At 47.1% G+C, this 21,828-nt stretch overlaps 1 protein-coding gene across 1 annotated transcript in view; it reads right to left on the minus strand.

Annotated features, from left to right (window-relative positions):
* Positions 1–4,588: 4,588 nt before the first annotated feature.
* The window catches only part of LOC149366455 (uncharacterized), a 57,868-nt gene continuing 40,628 nt past the window's right edge, over positions 4,589–21,828 (minus strand). The window contains exon 4 of the mRNA XM_089550859.1: positions 4,589–4,818. Coding sequence (XP_089406985.1) covers positions 4,807–4,818 — 12 coding nt within the window. The 3' untranslated portion in view covers positions 4,589–4,806. The remainder of the gene's footprint in view (positions 4,819–21,828) is intronic.

Below are 21,828 nucleotides of genomic sequence, written 5' to 3' on the forward strand. Positions count from 1 at the left end.
TGCAAACAAGTACTCTCTTAAACGACCACACAACACTCTGGCGCAGACTGCAGACACACACTCTCCCCTTACCCTATCGCACTATCATCCCTCTTTCCTGTACCCTATACACAGAATCCTTCGCCTATTCCATCCACGCTCTCCCCGCCGGACCCTCCCCCGCGGGGCCTAGAGAACCTGAAGACCTGGGAGGACCCGGCCTTGCAGATCATTGCCACCGGCCGGTCCTCCATGTGTTACATATCTTAGGAACATAAACAATTGAGTCCAGTGGGGTCGTGCAGAGACCCAGGGCCATGCCCCGAATTCCACCGTAATAATAGTTTTTTCTCTTTCTGTCGTTGATGTATGCGTGGATGTTTGCACTACTAATTTTGCTTAGATCCGCAACAGAAATTGAAAGTCCCCATGCTTTCTTTGCTTTCAGTGATGCCTGGATGGATTCTGGCAGTTAAACTACTTCGTGATTATGAGGCGGGGGTATTTTCATCACAAAAGTTCGCATGGTGAGCTTATGTACGAACCAAGAATTAGTGGCAAGAGGATAAAAATAAATGCAATTTTTTTTGACGGCCACCGCCAACCAGACGTCAAGAACCCGTTTAGCCAGCACACGCTAAGAGCCATTATTTTAAACGAAAAACGTGCAGAAAGCCATCTTGAAATATTTGCAAGAGGTCACAAATGCGGCAATATCGGCCGTTTCTAACGTTACGATGTATATGTTGCAAAGTGATGACGACATTCCTTTAGAGCAGTGATTCCAAAGCACCATCACTATCTCTAGAGAAAGCTTCTTTCTTCACCGCTCGCTCACTGTCATTGCCCAGTCTTTCTTCTCCTCCTAATAGACTTTTTGTTTGTTCAGTTCGCAAGTCCCCATTCTTGCTTACATTTATTAAAGGGAAACTTAAATGGTTTTGAAATTTCATGAAATGCAGCGGCTGGAAAGGAAGGACCTTGTAAATCATGTTTCAATTTTTTCTCGATTCTGTTTGTAAATGAGCCAAATTCGCTTGTATAAAACATGTATAAAACCCACCACCGAAACGCCCTCGACGCTTCCGGGAGCGCCGGGAGGGGGGAAGACAAAAGGGGAGAACTGGCGGAAGTGACGTCATTCGCGGAGAGTAGGCCGGCCGTCCGCCTTAGCTCGCTTGCACCGCTCCAACCCTCGCATTGGTGTACGACGGATCAACGCTATGTTCTGGCGGTGCCGTTTGTATTCTTCACTTCGGTCGTTCTGAGATGAACTGGCCGTACGCAGCATACCTGAACTGCCTACACAGAATGTGTTATTACTGCGAGTGCGTTATATGGCTATGTAAGCGTTATCAAAAAAGTATCCGCAAATTTCGTCCGCACGTTCATGTTGTTCTATAAAGATATGTAAAAAAAGTGATTGCATTAGGTAGCGGGTGAAAAAATCTCACTAAATTCCAAATTTGGTTGATTTGGAGTAATTAATTGAATGCCAAAAACCCACTTAGACGTCACAACAACCACGGACGTCGATTTTAGACGTCAGAATAGGCATGGCATCAATACAGTATGTGGGCGTTTGGCTTTCACGTTGCTCCAATGTGGTTCACCGTAGTGATCTGAAAGCAAAAATAAAATAAAAACTAAACTAAAAAATGGAAGGAGAAAAAGTGGACTGGGAAAGGCTCTCACATTTCTGCTCTTAAGTAGACTTAACTGCAATCCTGTAATTTTAATCAGTATTTCTCTTCAGGTTATTTTAATTTCTCATCTGTTTATAAACTTTCTGCTTTTTCGAGTTGGTTCACAACCATGCTGAACTAGAGCCACTCCCAGAACTGTTTTATATCCTTGTAACGCAGGCAGTCTAACCGCGGTTATACTTAATCGCGATTCGCCGTTGTCACACACCTCGCCACCGTCTCGGTTATGGCAACCAACGGCCCCTTGGATGCAACAAAGAAGCGACGTGGTGATGGCAGAGCGGAGGTATATGTCCACTGTGAGCTCACTCCAGCTCACTCAGTTTAGCATTCCTTGCAGTTCCAAAAGGCCTACGGGTGTAAGTAGGGACCTAGGTACAAATAAATGAACAAACAAATAAACTGCTTTACATCGCGCATTTCATGTCAGCAAGCAGAGGATTTGAATTCGATCATGTATACAAGCCTTAGATAGAGTTGGTGCTCTGCCTTTTTTGCAACAGCGAGTGCACAATGGCGCTTCAACGCGCTTGTCCCGTGTGCTTCTTCTCTCTTGTCCCGTCCTTTTTGCAGTTTTTTTTGTTCTCATTACTTCCGACGCGGTTTCCATTTTTAGTGCACTAGTACTTACAGTGGCCATTTCCTGCATTTGGGCCTTCTGTGTCTGTCTGCCTGTCTGAACCGGTTTTGTGACAGGTTGCTCGCCTGCCCACCGGGTGGTGGTCGCCAACCTGCCCGTGTCAGGCGGCAGCTTATTTAACCGTGACAGGCTGCTCGGGAAGAGCAACCTGGGTTGCAACCCAATTCAAGCAACTCAAGTCCCACTGATGGAAACACCTGCTATAGCAACTGCCTTCTACCACTGCACCACTGCTCACTTGCCCACAGAGTATCTTACTTGCCACGGTGTAGCCGGTGGTAACCAGACGAGAACCTGGGGCGCTAATTAGGCAGCACCGACCGTAATCGCACCGAGCAAAGCGGAATGAGCAGCATCGGTTAGGAGGAGAACGTGATTCAAATGATGCTCGCACAGTAGCTAAACGGAAGAAGTTGGAGTGCTAATCAGAGGGTAGCCTAGTACCACCTAGTAGGTTGTAGCTCCAACCGACAATCGACGCCATGCTAGCGCACATATCCGCATTTCGCCTAATTACCCAAACCGAGTGACATTTTTTTTACAGCGCAGCTCCTTGGCGCCCGTTTCTGCATTTCGTGGCGTCGCCATTGTAACCAGCAGTAGACACCTTAGCCACGCTTTCAGCTGTGAAACCAATGGAGCGGGAGCTTGGAAAGCAGACGGAAGGCCCATAACTGCCCTCTTGGAACAGTGGACACCTCAATCGTGCTTTAAGCTAAGTGGCAGTAGACGCACATGTGCGCTACATCCGTTGGCATTGACAATGTGTCTTTTGTGGGTAACTCCAAAATGCCTTTGGATTAGTGCTAATAGATTCAGCGAGTACAGAGAGTACATGTCTTTGGCGGTAGCGATAGCTTCGGTATAGGCTATATGTAGCTCTTGTAGACGGCACTCAAGTTTGCTTTTGGGATTCTTTTTGTATTTTTGATAAGCACGGGTTCTTTGCTTTATCTTCCGTTTAACCTAATAAAGTCATTCAGGGTTTGTCTACCTTTTTTTTGTCTGAGAGGTGTTTGAAAAGAACAAGGTTCTCGACCAGTGATGACGGCACTTGTTTCCACACAAAGTCCGTGCTCTCGGATGTATGTTGTGTGTAAGCCTGAAATGTTGCCTCTAAACCCAGATTGATTTCCTTGTAATTTGTCCCGTAGTAGTCATAAATCTTTCGAGTTTCATGGAAGGCAGGAATTAGTTCTGACAGAGCAAGCAGAGCAACTGTACGATACTGGCAGTTTTCTGTGGGTCAGATTGCATTCCATCACTGCTTACGATATGGCCAAGAAACAGCAGCGGCTCACAAGCAAAATGGCATTGCTCTGGCTTCAGAACGAGCCGTGATGACTTTATTGCCGCCAGCACAGTTCGAAGCCTTTCCGATCGTCAAAGGTCAAGGAAGAGACAAGACGTAACCCGAGTGTACAAGGCAAATTCGCCGCTTGAGATTGCCAGCACTGTGTCCATTCCACGCTGGAACAGTTCTGGGGCAGAAAAAAAGGCCAAAATGGCATTACCTTCAACTCATAGCAGCTGTCAGGGGTCTTCTCACGGTCACTAACATCAACCTTGATTTACCGATACCCACTCTTTATGTCCGTGAACTAGAAGTATTTGCCATCACAGAGGCGGTTCACGACATTGACGATGCAAGGGGGATGGGGGCAGGGAGTAGCCATCTTCCTTGACCTCACTGTTCAGTAGGTGGTAATCCACACAAAATAGGAGATTACCGTTCCTCTTGTCCACAAGAATGACCCTGGCTTCCCAGGAGCTATTCGATGACATGATGACATTGTCGTGCAGCATTTCCTCAACTTGGTCCCGAATAGCTTGGCGTTCATGTGTCGAGACATGGTAGAAGCTTTGGCACAGAGGGAGGTTGCTGTCACTGGTTAGAATGCGATGCTTTTTGATAGATGTTCGTCGAGCGTTTGACGAGGCAGAAAAGTAGTCGTAACTCTGAAGGTGACTGTGGATCTGGTTTTCTGTGTGCCTGGGCAGCACTGGGTTGATGTCGAAGGTAGGTGTGTGTTCCCAGAAGAGTGGGTCTTTTCTGGATGTGTCTAAGAAGGCGTCGGCATCTCGTATGTCGGTGGTTTTGTCGAGGAATGTAATCGTGCCTTTGCTGATGTGTCCGTATTCTTCGGTAAAGTTTGTAAGCAGCACTGATCAGCTTGGCCATTGCAGAAATGGGCAATGCCTCTTCCCCCCTGCAATAATGCCTTCGGGCGCTGCAGGTATTTCCAATAAATAAATAAATGCCGATTCCTCTTCGGAAGGAACTCTGTGTTACCATCGATGATGGCGTCAATGTGTTGGCTTCTGTGGCACTTATGGTGACCATCCCACTGCTCCTGAAGCATGGGCATCTTTGGTGTCAGTGGCAGAAATAAGACTGGTGTCTTGTCCAGCAAATCGGAGGGCAAGGCAAGACCCACCAGGTCAACTACGCGCAGCTTGCTCATCAGTCGATGCCAGGGGTCAGCGAACCAACTGCACAGGTAAACAGGCACACGATCACATGTGGAGGGTCAACAGCATGTACAAAAGGAAAGGTAGCAAATACCGTTCACAAAAAACTACAGAACACAGAATGCTATGGTGCGGTACATGAGGTTTAAAAGAGTATAGACACCTAATTTTAGTGGCATGTCGTCTTCTCTACAATGATGCAGAAAACACTACTAAGCATGAATCTAAATAATTTTGAATCCAATTTTTCTGTCATGCTATTTTGGTTTTGATTTCAAAAGCCAAATGATGGCTGTGACGTCAAAGAGAGGTTATAGGCCACGTGAGGCATGAAAAACTGCGATATAATCGCTGCTTCATCATTTTAATTCACTACAGTGCTGAAGCCAGCCTTCTTCAAGAGCCAGAATGACAACATAAAGAGAAACACCGATTATATTGCAGTTTTTCATGCCTCCGGTGACCTATAGCCTCTCTTTGACATCACAGCCATCGTTCGGCTGTTGAAACCAAAACTGCACGAGAAAGAAATTAGATTATAAGTTATTTAGCGGTCGTAGGAGGATACCACATGGTAATCCGTGTGTAATAGGGCCTTACACCTCATTATAAAGAAAACACGCACCCAGAAGTTAGGTGTCTATACTCCTTTAACATCCCAATGTTGCCCAAGGGCTGAGAGAGATATTAAGCTGGGAGACTCCAGTTTGATGAAGTCTCGCAGTTTGATTTAGACACCCGGGGTTCTTTAACATGCACTGACATCAAACAGCACGCTTGTTATCTTGCATTTCATCTCCACCGCGATTTGGCTGCTGTGACAGGGATTTTGAACCAGCATCTTTAGGCTCAGCAGCCAAACACCAAAGCTACTGAGCCATTGCATGACATCACATGAAAAACTGCAAGCAAGCTACATTGGTTTGATTTGTGGGGTTTAATGTCCCAAAGCAACTCAGGCTATTGACCACCAGGGGTCCGTCTCTTTCCCTTTCCTGCCTAGCCTCTGCTGTACTGCAACTTAGATGAGAGCTGGTCGACGCCAACTGGCTGGAGGATCTCTTTTGAGTGGCATTTGCTGCTGTATACTTGATTTGTATCTGAGTACAGTTTCACTGAAAGTAGAGCTATTATAAGCCAGAAAAGGTGAAAAAAAAAATTAAATACAGGTAGTAGCCCCAAATGGAGTATTTACTGCCTCTCAGAGAAATGAGCACTGCTGTAGTTATTTTTTCTTTCACAAATTGCATGAAAAAACAAAACTTGAACTACCAGTGTGTTTAGAAAAACTTAATTTGTACCTGCGTTTAGTCTCCTGAAACTGCGCCCGACTTTTACTCCCATGCCCCCAAGTTTCTATGAACAAACCAATGATAGTAAACGAAAAATTAAAACCCATAAAAACAATGGGCCATACTTGCAAATACATTAGCCTACAATCTTCTCAACTCCAAAAGTCAATGCCAGCAAAAGCCAGAGCATCTGCTTGTTGTAGTGAGTGAGGTTCGAAACAACTAAGCATTCACTCACTTCCCTCTAGCTGTTCCTCCCTTGATTTTCTGTCTCTTCCTCGTATTCCACCTTCAAGTAACCCGCAACATAAACGTAAAGCACATGGTAAGCACACAATGGACACAAATTGGCCGCAACTGGCATAGGGCAAGGTTAATTGGAGAGATATGGGTGAAGAGGAAGAAATGGGCTTGGGCAGGGCATGTAATGCGAAGGCAAGATAAACACTGGTCCTTTAAGGGTAACGGAGTGGGTACCAAGAGAAGGCAAGCGTAGCGGGGGCGGCAGAAAGTTAGGTGGGCGGATATGAGAATAAGAAGTTTGCGGGAATACGGTGGCGGCAACTGGCAAAAGGACAGGGTTAATTGGAGAGACATGGGAGAGGCCTTTGCCCTGCAGTGGGTGTAGTCAGGCTGATGATGATGATGATGATGGTGAAGCCTTTGTCCTGCAGTGAGCATAGTCAGGCTGATCCCGATGATGATGAAACACACAGTGGCATTCTGTGTCTATCCTTCCTTTGGTTTGGAATGAGAGCAAGCAGCACTTTTACTTTGCCCATGTCGGTCTACATTCAGTTTCATAGCAGTCCAACACGTTTCTAATTTCTACCAGAGACAGTGTCTGCATGAGCCTTCGAGTCGAGAGTTACAAAAACAAGGTAAAACAGAAACACAAAAACAAATCAAGCCAAGGGCCACAGGTTCGCAGTTTGGACTCCTACCATTTCACAGAATGCGCTCAAGCTGGAACCACTTCCTTTCTTGCAGTAGCAGGGAGCAAACTACGCCCAAAATTTCGTCCACACTGGCCACTTTGTGTCGGCAGGCTTCTTTCTGCTGTCGCTTGCCTGCTGTGCTTCAATGACTGTGCCACTATCCCGCAATTTTTCAGATTTAACTTTCGCAAGCTTGACAAGCACATCCCACTTTCACCTTGAACAACCTTGCCACTATAGTTACAAGCAGGAAAGGAATAACACTCAGTCAAAAGATGCAAACTTCTGAAAAATACACATTGCAAGACAAACTTCCTAGGGGACAACAGGATGTGACAACCACAGGAATATTCCATACTCAAGAACATGCACCGACAGCAAGGAATCAAATTCAATCCCCTGCGGTCATTAGCCTCGCTTTGCACAGTACTGTAGAATGAACATCTCAGTCATCAGCCAAGCCCCTCTGCACCCTTCGGAGCATCAAGCACCCGGCTCCCCCTTGCTGAACATGGGACACCAAATCTTGACGAGCTCTTCTAACAAGTACTTGTTAGGGCTTTGTTTTTCTGCTTTCAGAGGGCAGCATAAGTCAACATGCCTGACTCTTGCTTCAGACTTCAACAATGCAGTCAATCGTGACGTTTTCAAGCGCTTGCGCTTCATGGACGGAACTGGTGAGACTTCAATCAAGAACACATTGTGCAAAAATGTCTCCTGTCATCTCCTGTGTTCATCTTCTATGCTAGTGCAATGTTTATTTATTTATTTATTCAAGGTACCTACAGCGCCTTGAGAGGCATTATTGCAGGGGGAGGGGGGGGGGGGGGGGGTAAGTACAGTACGATCCATTGTTAAAGGGAACATGCAACTGCGTGCCCTGCGCTTCACGAAGCCCTGCCGCCTAGGTGCGGCGTGAATAGGTGGCATCAGGCGCAGGCGCGGAATGACCAGCCATTATGCTCACTGAGCATGCGTCTTGTGCCGACAATTCCCACAAGTTCTCGGCGGCAGCGCTTCACGAAGCGCGGAGACCATGCGATCGCATGTTCCCTTTAACAGTGGACTGTACTGTACATTAACAGTAAAATTCAATACAGCACAATAGAACAAAACAGAAAAAAAAGTTACAGAAAAATGTTAAGAACTTCCAACAAAGACAACAGCATTTTGATTACACCCGAGATGCAGAACCAACACTGAGAACAGCATAATCAGATTGTAAATTGCCGCCTGGAAATTCTCACTCTCAAATACTTCATTAGGCAGCAGGTTCCACTCATTTATTGTGTTGGGAAAAAAGGAATATTTAAGTGTATTAATCCGGCAGTTATACCCTCTAATTTTCATGGTATTGTCCCTTAATCGAAGACACGAAAGGATCAACTAGTCAGAACGCAGGTGGAATCAGTGACAGTGAAAACTGCTTCAGTAAAGATGAGAACTACACTCTCTTCTCAAATGACAATAGGAGTTCATTCAGCAGCACCAGTGAATCTAGGGAGGACAAGAAAGACCCTGCTTTATGGCAGCAATGCATGTTGCAAACCCTCCACTTCGCAGTGTGCTTTCAGCACTTTCATTTGTAGTCAAATCAGCATTGCAGGAACTAATCACTCGGGTCTATATGGTGAAAATGTTCCACTCGACAATGGTACAAGACAGTGTCTTTTCACAGCATCTGAAATTTGTGAATAAGGATAAACCTTCATGACTACAAAGTGTTTAAGTGATTCCTCAAACTAAAGTGTGCAAATATTCTAAGTGAACAATTTTTGAGGAAAGCTTAACCGTAATTTTACTCTGTCATATCAACGGCATGGCGCAGCCGTGACAATCTCAACTACAATAGCTGCCGTACTATTCATGTACCCGATGGATGCATTAAAGGAAGGGGAAATGCTCGCTATATACGGCACTCTCCTACAGGTGAAAATGAAAAATGTTTTGGTCGGTAATCTACTGCTACAAACTGCCATGCCACGTAAAATCTGGGTACTCTCTGATTCACATGAAGCCATGCACGAGCGCCACAAACCATTCTTGATGCACACAATTATAATCAGAGCCCTCTCAATGCACAATGTGTGCATTAGCCTTGCATGGATTCCTGGACACACGGGCGATGACAACGGGAACCAGTCCACTCAAAACATGGCCCAGGAGAGTATCTCGTTCCTTCCTGCGCTGGCATATCCCGCCATTACCGACAACCCTACTGATATGCCCAACAACTTGGCTGTCTTAATGATACAGCACGCCAGACAGAGAAGCCGTGCTTGACTTAAGGCCATTACACTACCGGACAACCTTGCTACCTCAGCTGCTCTCACAAGGCATGAGCAGGTCTTCATTAATAAGATCATCACCGATGTCGCCTACACGCCAAACATCACTCGTAAATGATTTACTGGCCCTCATAGGCATCATGGCGACAGTGCAGACGTCATGAAGTGCTCGTACTGCACCTGTATGTGCCGTGCGGACCAGTAGTATACCTAGTTTGGCATTGTTCAGAGTTCCGCAAGAAACGCAACGACCTCGTCACCAAGCATGGTTTTCCCACCGATGGCGAAGAATTTCATGTACTGGCCAGAGCTGGGGCGAACAACATCTGGGAAGATACTGGCAAATATGCCAAGATAAATGGCCTCTACAAAGCAGTGTAGAGTGTGGCTCGATCACCCAAGCAGTCCCTTCGTGTATCAATCGGTCCCTACTATTCCCTTTCTTAATAACCCAATTACCCAACAAATGGCCTAGAGCCCCCCTTTCTATATAAACAGCTCATTCATTTATTCTGCTCAGTGAGTGCAATTCAGATATGGCGACCACATCTACACATAACATTATATTCCTTTACTTGTCAAACAAACTTCCTGCGGCAATATTTTGTCAAGATAGCCTTCATTAAGTTAGCTGCTAATTTCTACATGCTTGTATACGCCTACCTGTTTCAACAACCATATATGTTGCCAGTATTTTGCACGCAACTCTATGCCTGCTGCTGACTACTGCCCCATAAGCCTTTGATTGGCTTAGACAGGCCCACAACTGCGATGAGAATTTCTAAAAATTAACATTTCCCTGAAAGACGTAGTGACACCAAATCTTTTGGGGCATGTTCTTGCTGCAGAATGATGCACAAGATGTTACTATAGTTGAATACAACTTAAGTCTGCAGTGAAGCTACGCCCACATTCCTCCATGACAAAATGTAGTCTGTTGTTAAAACTTTTCTTGTTACCTAAACAAGGCGCTAATCACAAGAAAAAATTTATAAGTTGTACACTTTTGATGTCTGGATTGTTTAATAAGGTCAAACATTAAAAAGCTGATTTCGTTTATTGTTTTCATTGACTAGCGGAGTAATAAAGGACACCGCAGACTGCGGCCCATTGTTAGCAACTCCAATTTTTTTCAGTTGTATCCTACTATAAACATGGATCACCACGTGAAATACACGCATGGCAAGTACTTATTATATATCTGAATATCTTCTCCAGTGAAGATTTGGTTGCAGCATTGAAATGACAGTTATGTAAGCACAGGTACCGTATTTTCCGGTGTACAAGACGCGGCTTTTTTTCGAAAATCTTGCTGGTGCGTCCTATACAAGGGTGCGTCTTATATGCGAATTTTTCATCTTTTTTTTGCGAGTTCCTCGATTACTCCGGTTCATGCTCAAGCTTTTTTCACCTAAAATATATCACTACCAATAACGCGGTTGTAACACGGTTAATACTTCAATACCGGGACCGCCGTGCGCGACATTCTAGGTGATCTTTATTATGAAATGGCGGGGATGACGACTTCCGGGATCACAAACGCGCGGCTGTTTCGGAGGCCCCAAGCAAAAGTAATGAGAAGCGCCAAAAGATGGTGACAATCGCGCTTCTCGCCATTGTCAAGACAAGCCGGCGTTCTTTTAGTCACCCTTTGCAACTTTTTTTGCTCCGTGTACGTAGTGCATGTTTCAGCCGAGTTGCTTCCAGAAATGGGTGAACCTTTTGATAGCGCATCTGAAGATGAAGACTTCGAAGGTTTCAAGTAGAAATAAAATGTTGTTATGGACATATGGGGAGCTGTATCGTTTTTTCTTTCTTTTTTGCTAAAACGTGGATGGGTATGGCGTGAGTGTTGCCTTTTTCGATCATTTAGCGTTGCTTAAGAATTGCTGACAGGTACGGTGCATTTCGCGATAGTCGCGCAAGCGTGTTTAATTAAGCCTCACTAGCCTAACTGGGTAAACTGGGGTGCGTTTTATACACGGGTGCGTCTTATATACAAACTTTTTCAGTGACAGCTTGCATATATGGCATGTGCGTCTTATACAAGGGTGCGTCTTATACACCGGAAAATACGGTAAGTATGAAATCAAAGCAAGCAATATGACTGACGCAGCACAGTATGCATTAGCCTTAGTGTTCCCACCGGATGGAGCAGCTGCTGCCGATGACGGGTTCAGACCGTGCGAGCGCAAGGCAAAATCCTGTCCGTGAATCACCATGTGACGCACCGTACCGCCACTTCGCTCTTCCCACTTGACACCAGTCACCTCCCACCCTCTCTTCGTCTTCCCTTCGCCTCCTCTCCACTAAAAGTGGAGAGGGGATTCCCCTCTCCATTTTGCCACCTGCCAACCCAGGCTTGACGAACGGACAGACAGATTCCGCTGACATGGGGGTTCAAATGTTATCGCAATTAAAAGGCAACCAAAAACAGAAAAATAACAGTTTGTTCACTTCCTCTGATTCTTGCTTCTGCAATACGTCGGCTTAAGAGTTATGAGTAGATTAAAACAACCAAGCAGTGAGAGTGTCACATTTTTTGTATTCGTCATGTAAACTCTTGCCTACTTGTGACATTGCAACCACTGTTTGGCAACAGAATCAAAAACTACATGAGAGAAGAGACGCAATTATTTTGATCCCGGCCGCGGTGGCCGAATTTCGATGGAGGCGAAACTCTAGGGGCCCGTGTGCTTGCGATGTCAGCGCACGTTAGTGAGCCCCAGGTGGTCAAAATTTCCGGAGCCCTCCACTACGGCGTCCCTCACAGCCCGAGTCACTTTGGGATGTAAAACCCCAATAAAACAAACAATAAAAACATAGTATTTACAGGGCGCAGACAAATTAAATATAGTGATCTATGTTTACTAATGTCAAATGCATCATTCCAAAAAAAATAACTGGCTGAGGTTCAACCCGGCTGAACCCAGTAGACGAGCGTAAGCTTGGTGTTGCATGGCTACACATGGTTACGCATGGTTACATAGATACACATGGTATGCTACACGGTGGCCGCAAATGGCAAAGGACAGGGTTAACTGGAGAGACATGGGAGAGACCTTTGCCCATCAGTGGGCGTAGTCAGGCTGATGATGATGATGATGATGGCAGGGCTTGGTTAAAGTTTGGCTTTATTGCTATCAGTGGCTTGGCTGGTGTCTTCTCCCACGGTTGGCAGCCTTGAATCCGATTCGACCTTGGCATGCTTCTTGGCACAGTCAGCCTCGCGTGTCACCGCAAGTCTTGTTTCTCGCTGCTCGGGGGTTTCAGCAGCTTTCTTAGCATGATAATGTTCCCGGGCTTTAGCAAGGCGGGCTTGACGGCGAGCTATATCCGCTGGATGGTCGGATTCGGCTTGACGTCTCCGACGTAGGGTACTCGCAGATGGCCCAGCTCTGCCACCGTCCACGGCTTTGTCAGCTGTGAGAGCAAGCGCAAAGCCGGTGGTATTTATAGCAAAGAATGGTGCAACGTCATTGCTACGTCATCACATGACATCACATCAGGTGATGTGAACCTCAGCTCTAAAAGTCAATGTCAAAGGTCAAGTGACCACTGGTCGTTGGTCACATGATTGCTGGGCCGTACCATACAGGTGTATCATGGCCATTAGCAGCAAGACACATAGTCATACATTGTTAGTCTTGGGGGTGTGTCCTTGGTTTGACCTTGGTTGGGCTTCAAGGTCAAACGCGCAAAGACAGGCAAAACAATGAGCTGTACATCGAGTAGTAGAGCTTTCGCTAAAAAAAAAGAAGGGACAATGAAAAATCTGATATGCCCTTCCTTTAGAGGAACACAAACTGAAGCCGGCTTGTACCAATCATCATCATCAAACTAAGTCCACTGCAGGAAACAGTCCTCCCCCATTCTTTCCAGTTAACCCTGTCCTCTTCCAAGTATGGCCACCTTATCCCCGCACACTTCATTATCCGCCCACCCGACTTTCCACCCGACATCCCAGCCTCCATGAAGGGGCGTGGGACATTACATGCCATTTATACATCTTTTACAGCTCTGAATGTTAAGAGATCCTGCGCTTGATTTCCCAGTGCTGGTTGCTATATTATAAAATTGGTTTTCGAGTAAAGGAAATGGCACAGTAGCTGTCTGGCATGTCTTGGTGGACACCTGAACAGCGCCATAAGAGAAGGGATAAATGAGGGAGTAAAAGAAGGAAGAAAGACATACTGTAGAATAATTTCGACCACCTGGGGATCTGTAATGTGCACTGACATCGCACACAGGCGCCTTTTGCATTTCGCTGCTCCAGTAGGGTTCAAACCCGGGAAATCCGGCTCAGTAGACGAGCGCCTTAACCACTGAGCCACTGCGGTGGATACTACATTACGCAGATGGAAAAATAAAAAGTAGGAAAATAAATGCTTTGTTTCATGGCATCTCCTGAAACCTTCAGCAGCTTCAGAACGTAAAATCAGTGTTGCTTCCCACCAAGGTATAGGAGACCGTGTAGCCATTCTGCTCTTGTGTACTTTGTGCTCGGAGCCTAGTCGAAAAAGAACCACCAACGAGTGTAGGGACAAATGTCCTGCATGGCTGGCACCTCAGCTAGCTATTAATTCATAAGTACTACCGGAGACAAAAGTGCCCAGGACACACGAATGAAATGAAAAGCATATAGCTTTCCTATCAGCCGGTGGTTGCAGATCACACTCGTGGCGATGAAGCTAGGCCTTGGACACTATAATGTGTGCTGTGTAATTACCTAAACAAGAGCACACTTCACAACTATAATCCAACATCACCAGCGGCACGTCCTGGAGAATATGTCTCCAATAGTACACAAATGTGGAAATGTATATTGTATGCAAGGTGTTCAAGGTAAGGTAGCTTAATAATAACACTAAAAGCTAAGCAAAAGATGTGCCTACCTCATGTTTTTCCTAATTAAAGCCTTAAGTAACCTTAAGTCAAAGCGAGGTATCAATGCCTGCAGCGTAGATTCACTACAAGCACCACAACAGAAACAAAGTCAGGCACAAAGACAGGACGAAAAATGGCAGCCAAAGCAGAACTAGCTCTTGACATAGGTAGCTGTATTGCTGAACTGCTAAATGAGCAAGTTTCTCAGCTGCTAATGGGACACTTTTCTTGTTGTGCAAGTAACAACATCTGATATAATCTTTTTCTTGCAAAAACTTTTGGCGAAAATGTTTTATAGCATGTAATAAATGAGTTCAATGCGGGAGGTCTGAGTGAGGAATAGAAAATCGCAATAAATACAATGGCACAGTGTATAAAAATTTTGCATTGGCTTTTCAGGAACACACAGAAGCTTGATCTGAGTTGTTTCGGCATACTTTAAAAGTTCCTTAGACTAAGTCTTGCAGACTGTTGAACCGAAAGCATTCCCATCCGGTTTTAGTTTAGGTATTAGCACTGCGGCGGAGTGGGTGAGGGAATAAACGCGGGTTAATGACATCCTAGTTGAAATCAAGAGGAAGAAGTGGGCTTGGGGCAGGGCATGTAATGCGAAGGCAAGATAACCGCTGGTCCTTGAGGGTGACGGAGTGGATTCCAAGAGAAGGCAAGAGTAGCAGAGGGCGGCAGACAGTTAGGTGGGCAGATGAGATTAAGAAGTTTGCGTGGATACGGTGGGCGCAGCTGGCAAAGGACAGGGTTAATTGGAGAGACATGGGAGAGGCCTTTGCCCTGCAGTGGGTGTAGTCAGGCTGATGATGATGATGATGACTCCGGCTTAGCATGTACAGTCTTTGTGAAAAGTGCACAGCCCAAGGGGTCTGCTTCTGAGCCTTGCAGTGTGGCTCCTCCTACATACTCAGGGACCCAAATTGCACGAAGGCTGGAGGAATTTAAGCCCTCTGCCCTCCGGGCTTAGGACTGTCAAATGTGCTTACGAGTCTCACTACACAGCTTCGAAGCAAACCTTTTAAGCTGTACATCTTTGACAAAGACTGTACATTAATAGGCTTTGGTAAACCATTCCTAAGACATTGGTGATACCAAAAAGTCGACTGTCTGTGAGCACAGTCTGTTCCTTGGCCTTTTAAAGCTAGCAGTTTTATAGTATAATTATTACTCTTGATCCTCATGGGCCCAGCAGTCACTAGATCAGCCTTTGCATTCCTTGCTGCATCTTGCACTTCTTGAAATTGCCAGCGACCCTCGCAGTGATGATTCTGGATGGCAACATATATGTTCTTATATAGTATGTTACCTCCATTTCTAAAAGCTGCTGCCTTGCAAGTGTGAAGAGAGGCACGATGAATCTCAAAAACAGTTCTTGAAGAAGGAAGTCCCTTTCTGCCAGCCCCTGGTTTCCGTCCTGAAGCACATGCAGATCTTTGAAATCAGAAAATCTCTGAAGACGTTCAATGGAATATACCTGAATGCAAGCGGGCAACACATCACCTGTATGCTGTGTTTACAGACATTTATTTACTTCACGTGCTTGTTAAGCTCCTAGCAGTTTGCAAATAATGCTTTGCTCCACAGAAACAATGTAACCTCTCCTATGTGCTGGATTATGGTTTGGTTTGGTTTTGGGGGGTTTAATGCCCCAAAGCTACTCAGGTTATGAGGGATGCCGTATTGAAGGGCTCTGGAAATTTCGACCACCTGGGGTTCTTTAACGTGCACTCACATGGCACAGTACACGGGCCTCTAGAATTTTGCCTCCATAGAAATTCGAACACCGTGGCTGGGATCGAACCTGCGTCTTTCGGGTCAGCAGCCGAGCGCCATAACCGCCGAGCCGTCAAGACATGAAAGGTGAAAAATGGCTGAACTAATGTTGGCTGCTATTTTTGGTGTAAGTTATATTTGTTATCCTGATTTGAAGTAAAGTTTTTCACAGTTGACTGACTCAGTATGAAAAGAATTGCGGTAAACAATTTCTGTAGTTTTCCAATGCAATCACCTTATATGTCACCCTAGCTCTCCACACAGAGAACATGAAGAAATGTAACTGCACCATGCGAGTCCACACAAACAGAATTTGAATGCAAAACCATGCTTGTAATTTCTCCACACTTGCTGTGTGCTCATGCTCATTGGTCTGCTGGCGAAATTATGTGTTTCAATTTTGGAATGCAGTTAGCAAAAAAGTTCTCATATAACAATCTACACATCCAACAAGTGCTCGTAAACAAACATGATGTTCCGGCCTGTAACGTACGTCAATCAACGACACCCCGTCATGGCTGGTGTCACCGTTTCGGCAGCTGACCGTAGTGATCGCATAGGCTTTAGGTGTTGGCTCTGGATTTGAGCAGCTCGCATGCAGCACAAATGCCTAAAGAGTCAGTCCTTAACACCTTGTCACGTTGTAGTGACAGAGGCTAATACACACAGCTGCAAACCTATTTGATAGGCTGTGCGCTAAAGAGACATTCACAGGAAAAAGGAGAGACGACAGGAAAGTTCATTAAAGTTTAAAGTTGGGCTTCTTTCCTGTCGTCTCTCCTTTTTCCTGTGAACGACTTTTTAGCGCACAGCCTATCAAATATGAATATTTACCAACTAGCCCATCAAAAAGCCTTACTTGCAAACTTACAACCGAACACTGCTGCCGCTGACATGCGAGAACAGCTGCGTCACGCAGCCAAAGTTGTCAGAGCAAAAACTTGGCACTCCTCAAGGAAAGAAAACAACCTACTTTACCAAATTCTCTAACTTGCACAACACTCTCAAACATTTACCGCTATCAAAATGCTCGACACAAAGCCTACAGTTGTCGCTGGAGCACGTCGCAGGCAGTCTGTCAACCGGTCGCTATGGTGCACTGTTTTCGTCGCTTGCTACTCGACAGTACTCGGAACATGTTGCATCCCGTTGCAGTGAAATTGCTGCAGTTTGAGGAAGCGCACAACACCCTTTTCCCAGCGATGTGAAGGCTAGTATTAAGGAACGGATGGTCGAAACCACACCTCTGCAAACGAAACCACAGGAATGACCCGGAAGTCCAAGTTCACGTGAAGAAACTTCGCCGTGACACAATGTCCACCGTAGTTTGGACGTCACCTATTCTCTCAGCCATAAAAATGTTGTCTGCTGCCAGCCAATGATCGGAATACCCAGGACGATCTTAATCGCTATGCTGCTACTGTATTCTTCGGACGCAGATCAGAGAGGTCTACCAGACCAGGCTGCAAGCCTCGTGATGATGATGATATTTTAATATGGACAGGAATCTTCGGCCACACAGCACCAAACTTGCCACTATTCAACTCTGGTGCATAACCCTTTCAGACACGTATTGCACTCTAGTAACGAGAAAAATGTGCAAATCTGTGGGCACATTTCCAACTCCTATTTCACAAAAGTAACATGAAGAGCTCAAAGACTAAGAATTCGCACATGGCGCACACTTTCAACCACACGGAATTTCGGCTCTATTCCTAAAAAAAAAAAAAAATGGCTGAGGCTTAACTTGGTTAAGCCTGGGGTGGTATTCTCCCGGTGTCGCCTTTTGCGACATGTCGCAGTCGCACTTCGCTGATTGGCTCGAGCCGCGGTGACGGCGGCGTGACAACACGGATCCGCCTTCCTGCTACGTCGTCGTGCCGTCGCCCCAATTTACTACGCTTAGTCGAACAACGGAATGCGCTGAAGCGATTCGCGCGGGCGACGGGCTACCGTTAGCGTACGAACGCAATCGGCAGTTGCGGCTTTTGCGCCCTTGGCGTGAAAACATGGCGACGTCCTTTCAAGCGAGAGCCGCCCGCTTCAGCCAATTCAGCAGTCCTTGCGATTCCGGTCGGCATGTTTACCGGCAACTACTGGTGTTGTTACTTTTCGCTATGACTTACCTTGCTTCGACGATAAAGTTTAAGCTGCAATTCAGCCTAGTTTTTTAGATACGCTCTCGATTCTGGAGCGCGCAAGCCTAATGGCACCTCGCAACGACGCAACGACGAGGCAAGCGGTGTGACGTCATACCAAACGGCGACGGCTCAGCGGCGAGGCGCACGGTGTGACGTCATGCAGATGGCGTGTCGAGCGCGTGGTGACTTTAGTGGCGTCGGGCTTTAGCGGCGTCCGCCAGCTGCGGCGGTTGCTAGGCAACGGCTCAAGGTCGGTCTCTGTGCCTCCTCGAAGCACAGCCGCTGCGAAATCGCAAGTTCGTGGGCAATGTAGCTTTTGCTACAAAAATGTTTCCCTTACTAGACCATCCAAACACTTTCTTTGACACTATACAATGTGGAACTAGTTGTAGTAGGAGAGGAAGCCTTGCTCCTGCGCTGGTCGACGAGGTTCATTGTTGGCGAAAATGGGAGCAACCGCGCCAATCCTTCCCTGCTAGGAACGTTGGCGAGTGTTCGTACCTTTTCCCAGCATTGTAATAAGCACGTGATGCAGCTGCATGAAGTCAGCTGGTGAAAACGTAAACCCTGGAATAGATCATATTGTAGTATATAGAAGCGAATGCTTCACCACGCTACGTAAACCAAAGGCCACTGTGTCGGGAGATTTCACCCTCATTTGACCTTCGGATGACGCAAAGGAAAGATGCATAACTGGCCCCCTGGTACAGTGGACACCTTAGTCGCGTTTTAAGCTACGAAACGGATGAACAGCGGCAGCTTCGAAAGCAAAGGAAAGGCGCTTAACTGACCCCCTGGTGGTGGCGTTGGAAACGTTTATTGCGAATGATGTAAATCGTGGGGGCGAAGCCCCCTACATGGCACTTGGATGCCCTCTCAATGTGAGGAGGCACCCTTACAACGCGAAGGATAGCCCCTGGAGCGCAATCCTTCTGTGAGCGCTGGAGATGATCCGGCGCTGGACTTGAGCGGACGAGCTGGTCAGAAGAGACTACCAGTAAGACTCCGCCACGGTTGCTGATGGGGGATGAGGGAAGGTGGGGCATGTGAGGAGGGTGTGTAAGAAGTCTCCCGGTTTGCCGCAAAGTTTGCATGATGACGGGAATTGGTCTGGGTATCAGTCCGGGTTTGTAGTCGCCAATGTGCAGCCTGCGCTATGGTGAGGGATGGGGCTGGGGGGTGCGTATTCCCTTCGTTTGTCTCGGTAGTACGAGAGAACTTCACGGAAGGAGAGCAGGCGCTCCGAGGCTCGTAGAGGGGGCTCGACTCCTGCCCGGAATGTGAGACCTCGGGCTAGGGAATGAGCCTCCTCGTTTCCAGGGAGGCCAGCATGTGCTGGCGTCCAGATGAGGGCTCTGAGGCGCCGGGGTTGCCAGAAGCGTAATAAACGAGCAGCGATGCTGGATATGTAGCCCTTGGCGTAATTTACAATGGCAGATTTGGAATCAGAGATAATTTTTGTGGCAGATGTAGAAATGAGAGCAAGCGCGACGGCTGCCTCTTCTGCCTCTGTGGTCGAATTGGTAATGATTGAGCTGGAGTTTAGAAGCGTTGCATTATTGTCGGCTACCGCCAGGGCCATACGGGAGCCTGTCGCATATTCCGCTGCGTCCACGTAGGCCACCTCATGGTACTCGCTGCACTGTGAAGGACCCGAGCCCTTGCTACTCTGCGTTGCCCATCTCGCTCAAGGTGCATGTTCTTGGGTATGGGGGTTATGTTGAGGTTAGGTGGGACAGTGCACACCTCAGTCGTGCTTTAAGCTACATGGCAGTAGTGACAGATGTGCGCTGCATGCGTTGGCATTGAATGTTCATTGGCGTTGACAACGTTTTATACTGCGATGATTTTAAGGAAAGGAAATGGATCCCTGGGTCAGTGGACGCCTGAATCGCCCTTATAGGTACGTGGGGTGGTGAGAGGGAGATGTCGGCTGCATGCGTTAGCGCTGACAAAGTTGTGGCAGACCCGCGGCACTGCAGCAATAGGCTGCAGAGTTCACTGCGTGAGTCAACTTTCGCCATCAACCATTCCACCTGCCATGGTGGCAGGGTGGGCGCGCTGCCTCTCCAGTGTCCGGAACGCACTCAACGTTACAGACGCCAAGCCGCGTATCGTTGCCTGATATGACAGCTTTTGCTCTCTAACAAGGTTAAACCGCAGTTAAACCGCACCTTATTTATTACTCCACATATAACTAGGCCACAGTGCACATTTGTACGAATATTGTGAATATGTTACGCTGTGATATGCATTGAAACCTGTCCAATCTTGAGGACCAGATGAACATGACTTTTGTCCCGCACCCCCTGTCATTAATTCGAGCTCATCATCCACAGACACTTCGAGCACCCCTCCTGCAAAGAAACAGCGCACCACAGACGCCACACCCCCTCCCGTGCCCCCAGAAATAGACGCTAAATTAGCAGCACTCGAAGCAAAATTTGACCATAAACTAAAGGAGCTAGACGCCCGCCTCGAGGCCAGATTCAATCACCTTGCCGCCGCCCTCACCGAAAAACTTGAGCAGCGCATGGACGCTATGCTTACCAAGATGATGGAGCTCTTGGAGCATAATCTTACCCATCGCTTCACCCAACTTCAAACCCCCTCCACTCCCCCCATCCTACCTCCACAAGCACAAAACACCTTCCCTGAGCCACACATACCAATTGACACCCGTCTTAATACCCTCCTCAATCCCCCCACCATCCAATATGGCGGGGGGGAACACTAATTATCTCCCCATTATAACTTGGAACTGCCGCGGCTTCCGGGCAAAGCGCGCACCTCTGCAACTCCTCCTTCCCACCATCACACCCACGCCCCACATACTTCTTCTCCAGGAGACTGCACACCGAGCAACCCTCCCCAGCTACACATCTACACACTCGGATACCACTAACACACCCAGGGCGTCCACACTCATCCACCGCAGCCTCACCTACAAAACTCATCACATTACGTCTGAGACGCCCTGCGTGATCACGGAAATTATACATCACACACATTCACTTCCTTCTATATTTATAGCAAACATATACCACCCCCCGTCCCTGCCGATGGCCCCGCTAGAATCACTTCTGCGAAAGCTACACCATCTAGCAGGGAAACATCCCCTACTCATCGGTGGGGACTTCAACAGTCAGCATACTGACTGGGGATACACAACCACGACACATCGAGGTCGCAGGCTCTGGCTGCTCCTGCAGAACCTCCAACTCACTGTGCACAACACGTTTCAGACGCCTACGCGGATCGGCAACAGTGTCAGCATGGACACCAGTCCGGACCTGACGCTGAGCCGCTGTATCCGCGGCGTTACCTGGAACAGAACACAACATACACTGGGCAGTGATCATTACATTATACAAATCACTGTCCCATACAAACCACCCCGTCACGCAAATATGACACACGAACTCATTAACTGGGATGCCTTTCGCGCTGCACGCACCGCCCTCCCAGACACTCCCATCGCAGACATCGATGCATGGGTGCAATCACTCAAGCATGACATTCACCACAACACACGACACATTGAAACTACAACCGAAACACCGACCCTTGACACACGCCTAGCCCACCTCTGGGAGGCTTATCACAGCATCCTGGAACGCTGGAAAGGCAACAAACACAACAGAACGCTTAAAAAGCGGCTGGCCGCGCTGCAGACACAAATCCAACAGCACTCTGAGGAGCT

The sequence above is a fragment of the Amblyomma mixtum genome, chromosome 1 (assembly GCF_055824585.1).
Source record: "Amblyomma mixtum isolate Tamu chromosome 1, ASM5582458v1, whole genome shotgun sequence".
In the NCBI taxonomy this organism is placed as follows: Eukaryota; Metazoa; Arthropoda; class Arachnida; order Ixodida; family Ixodidae; genus Amblyomma; species Amblyomma mixtum.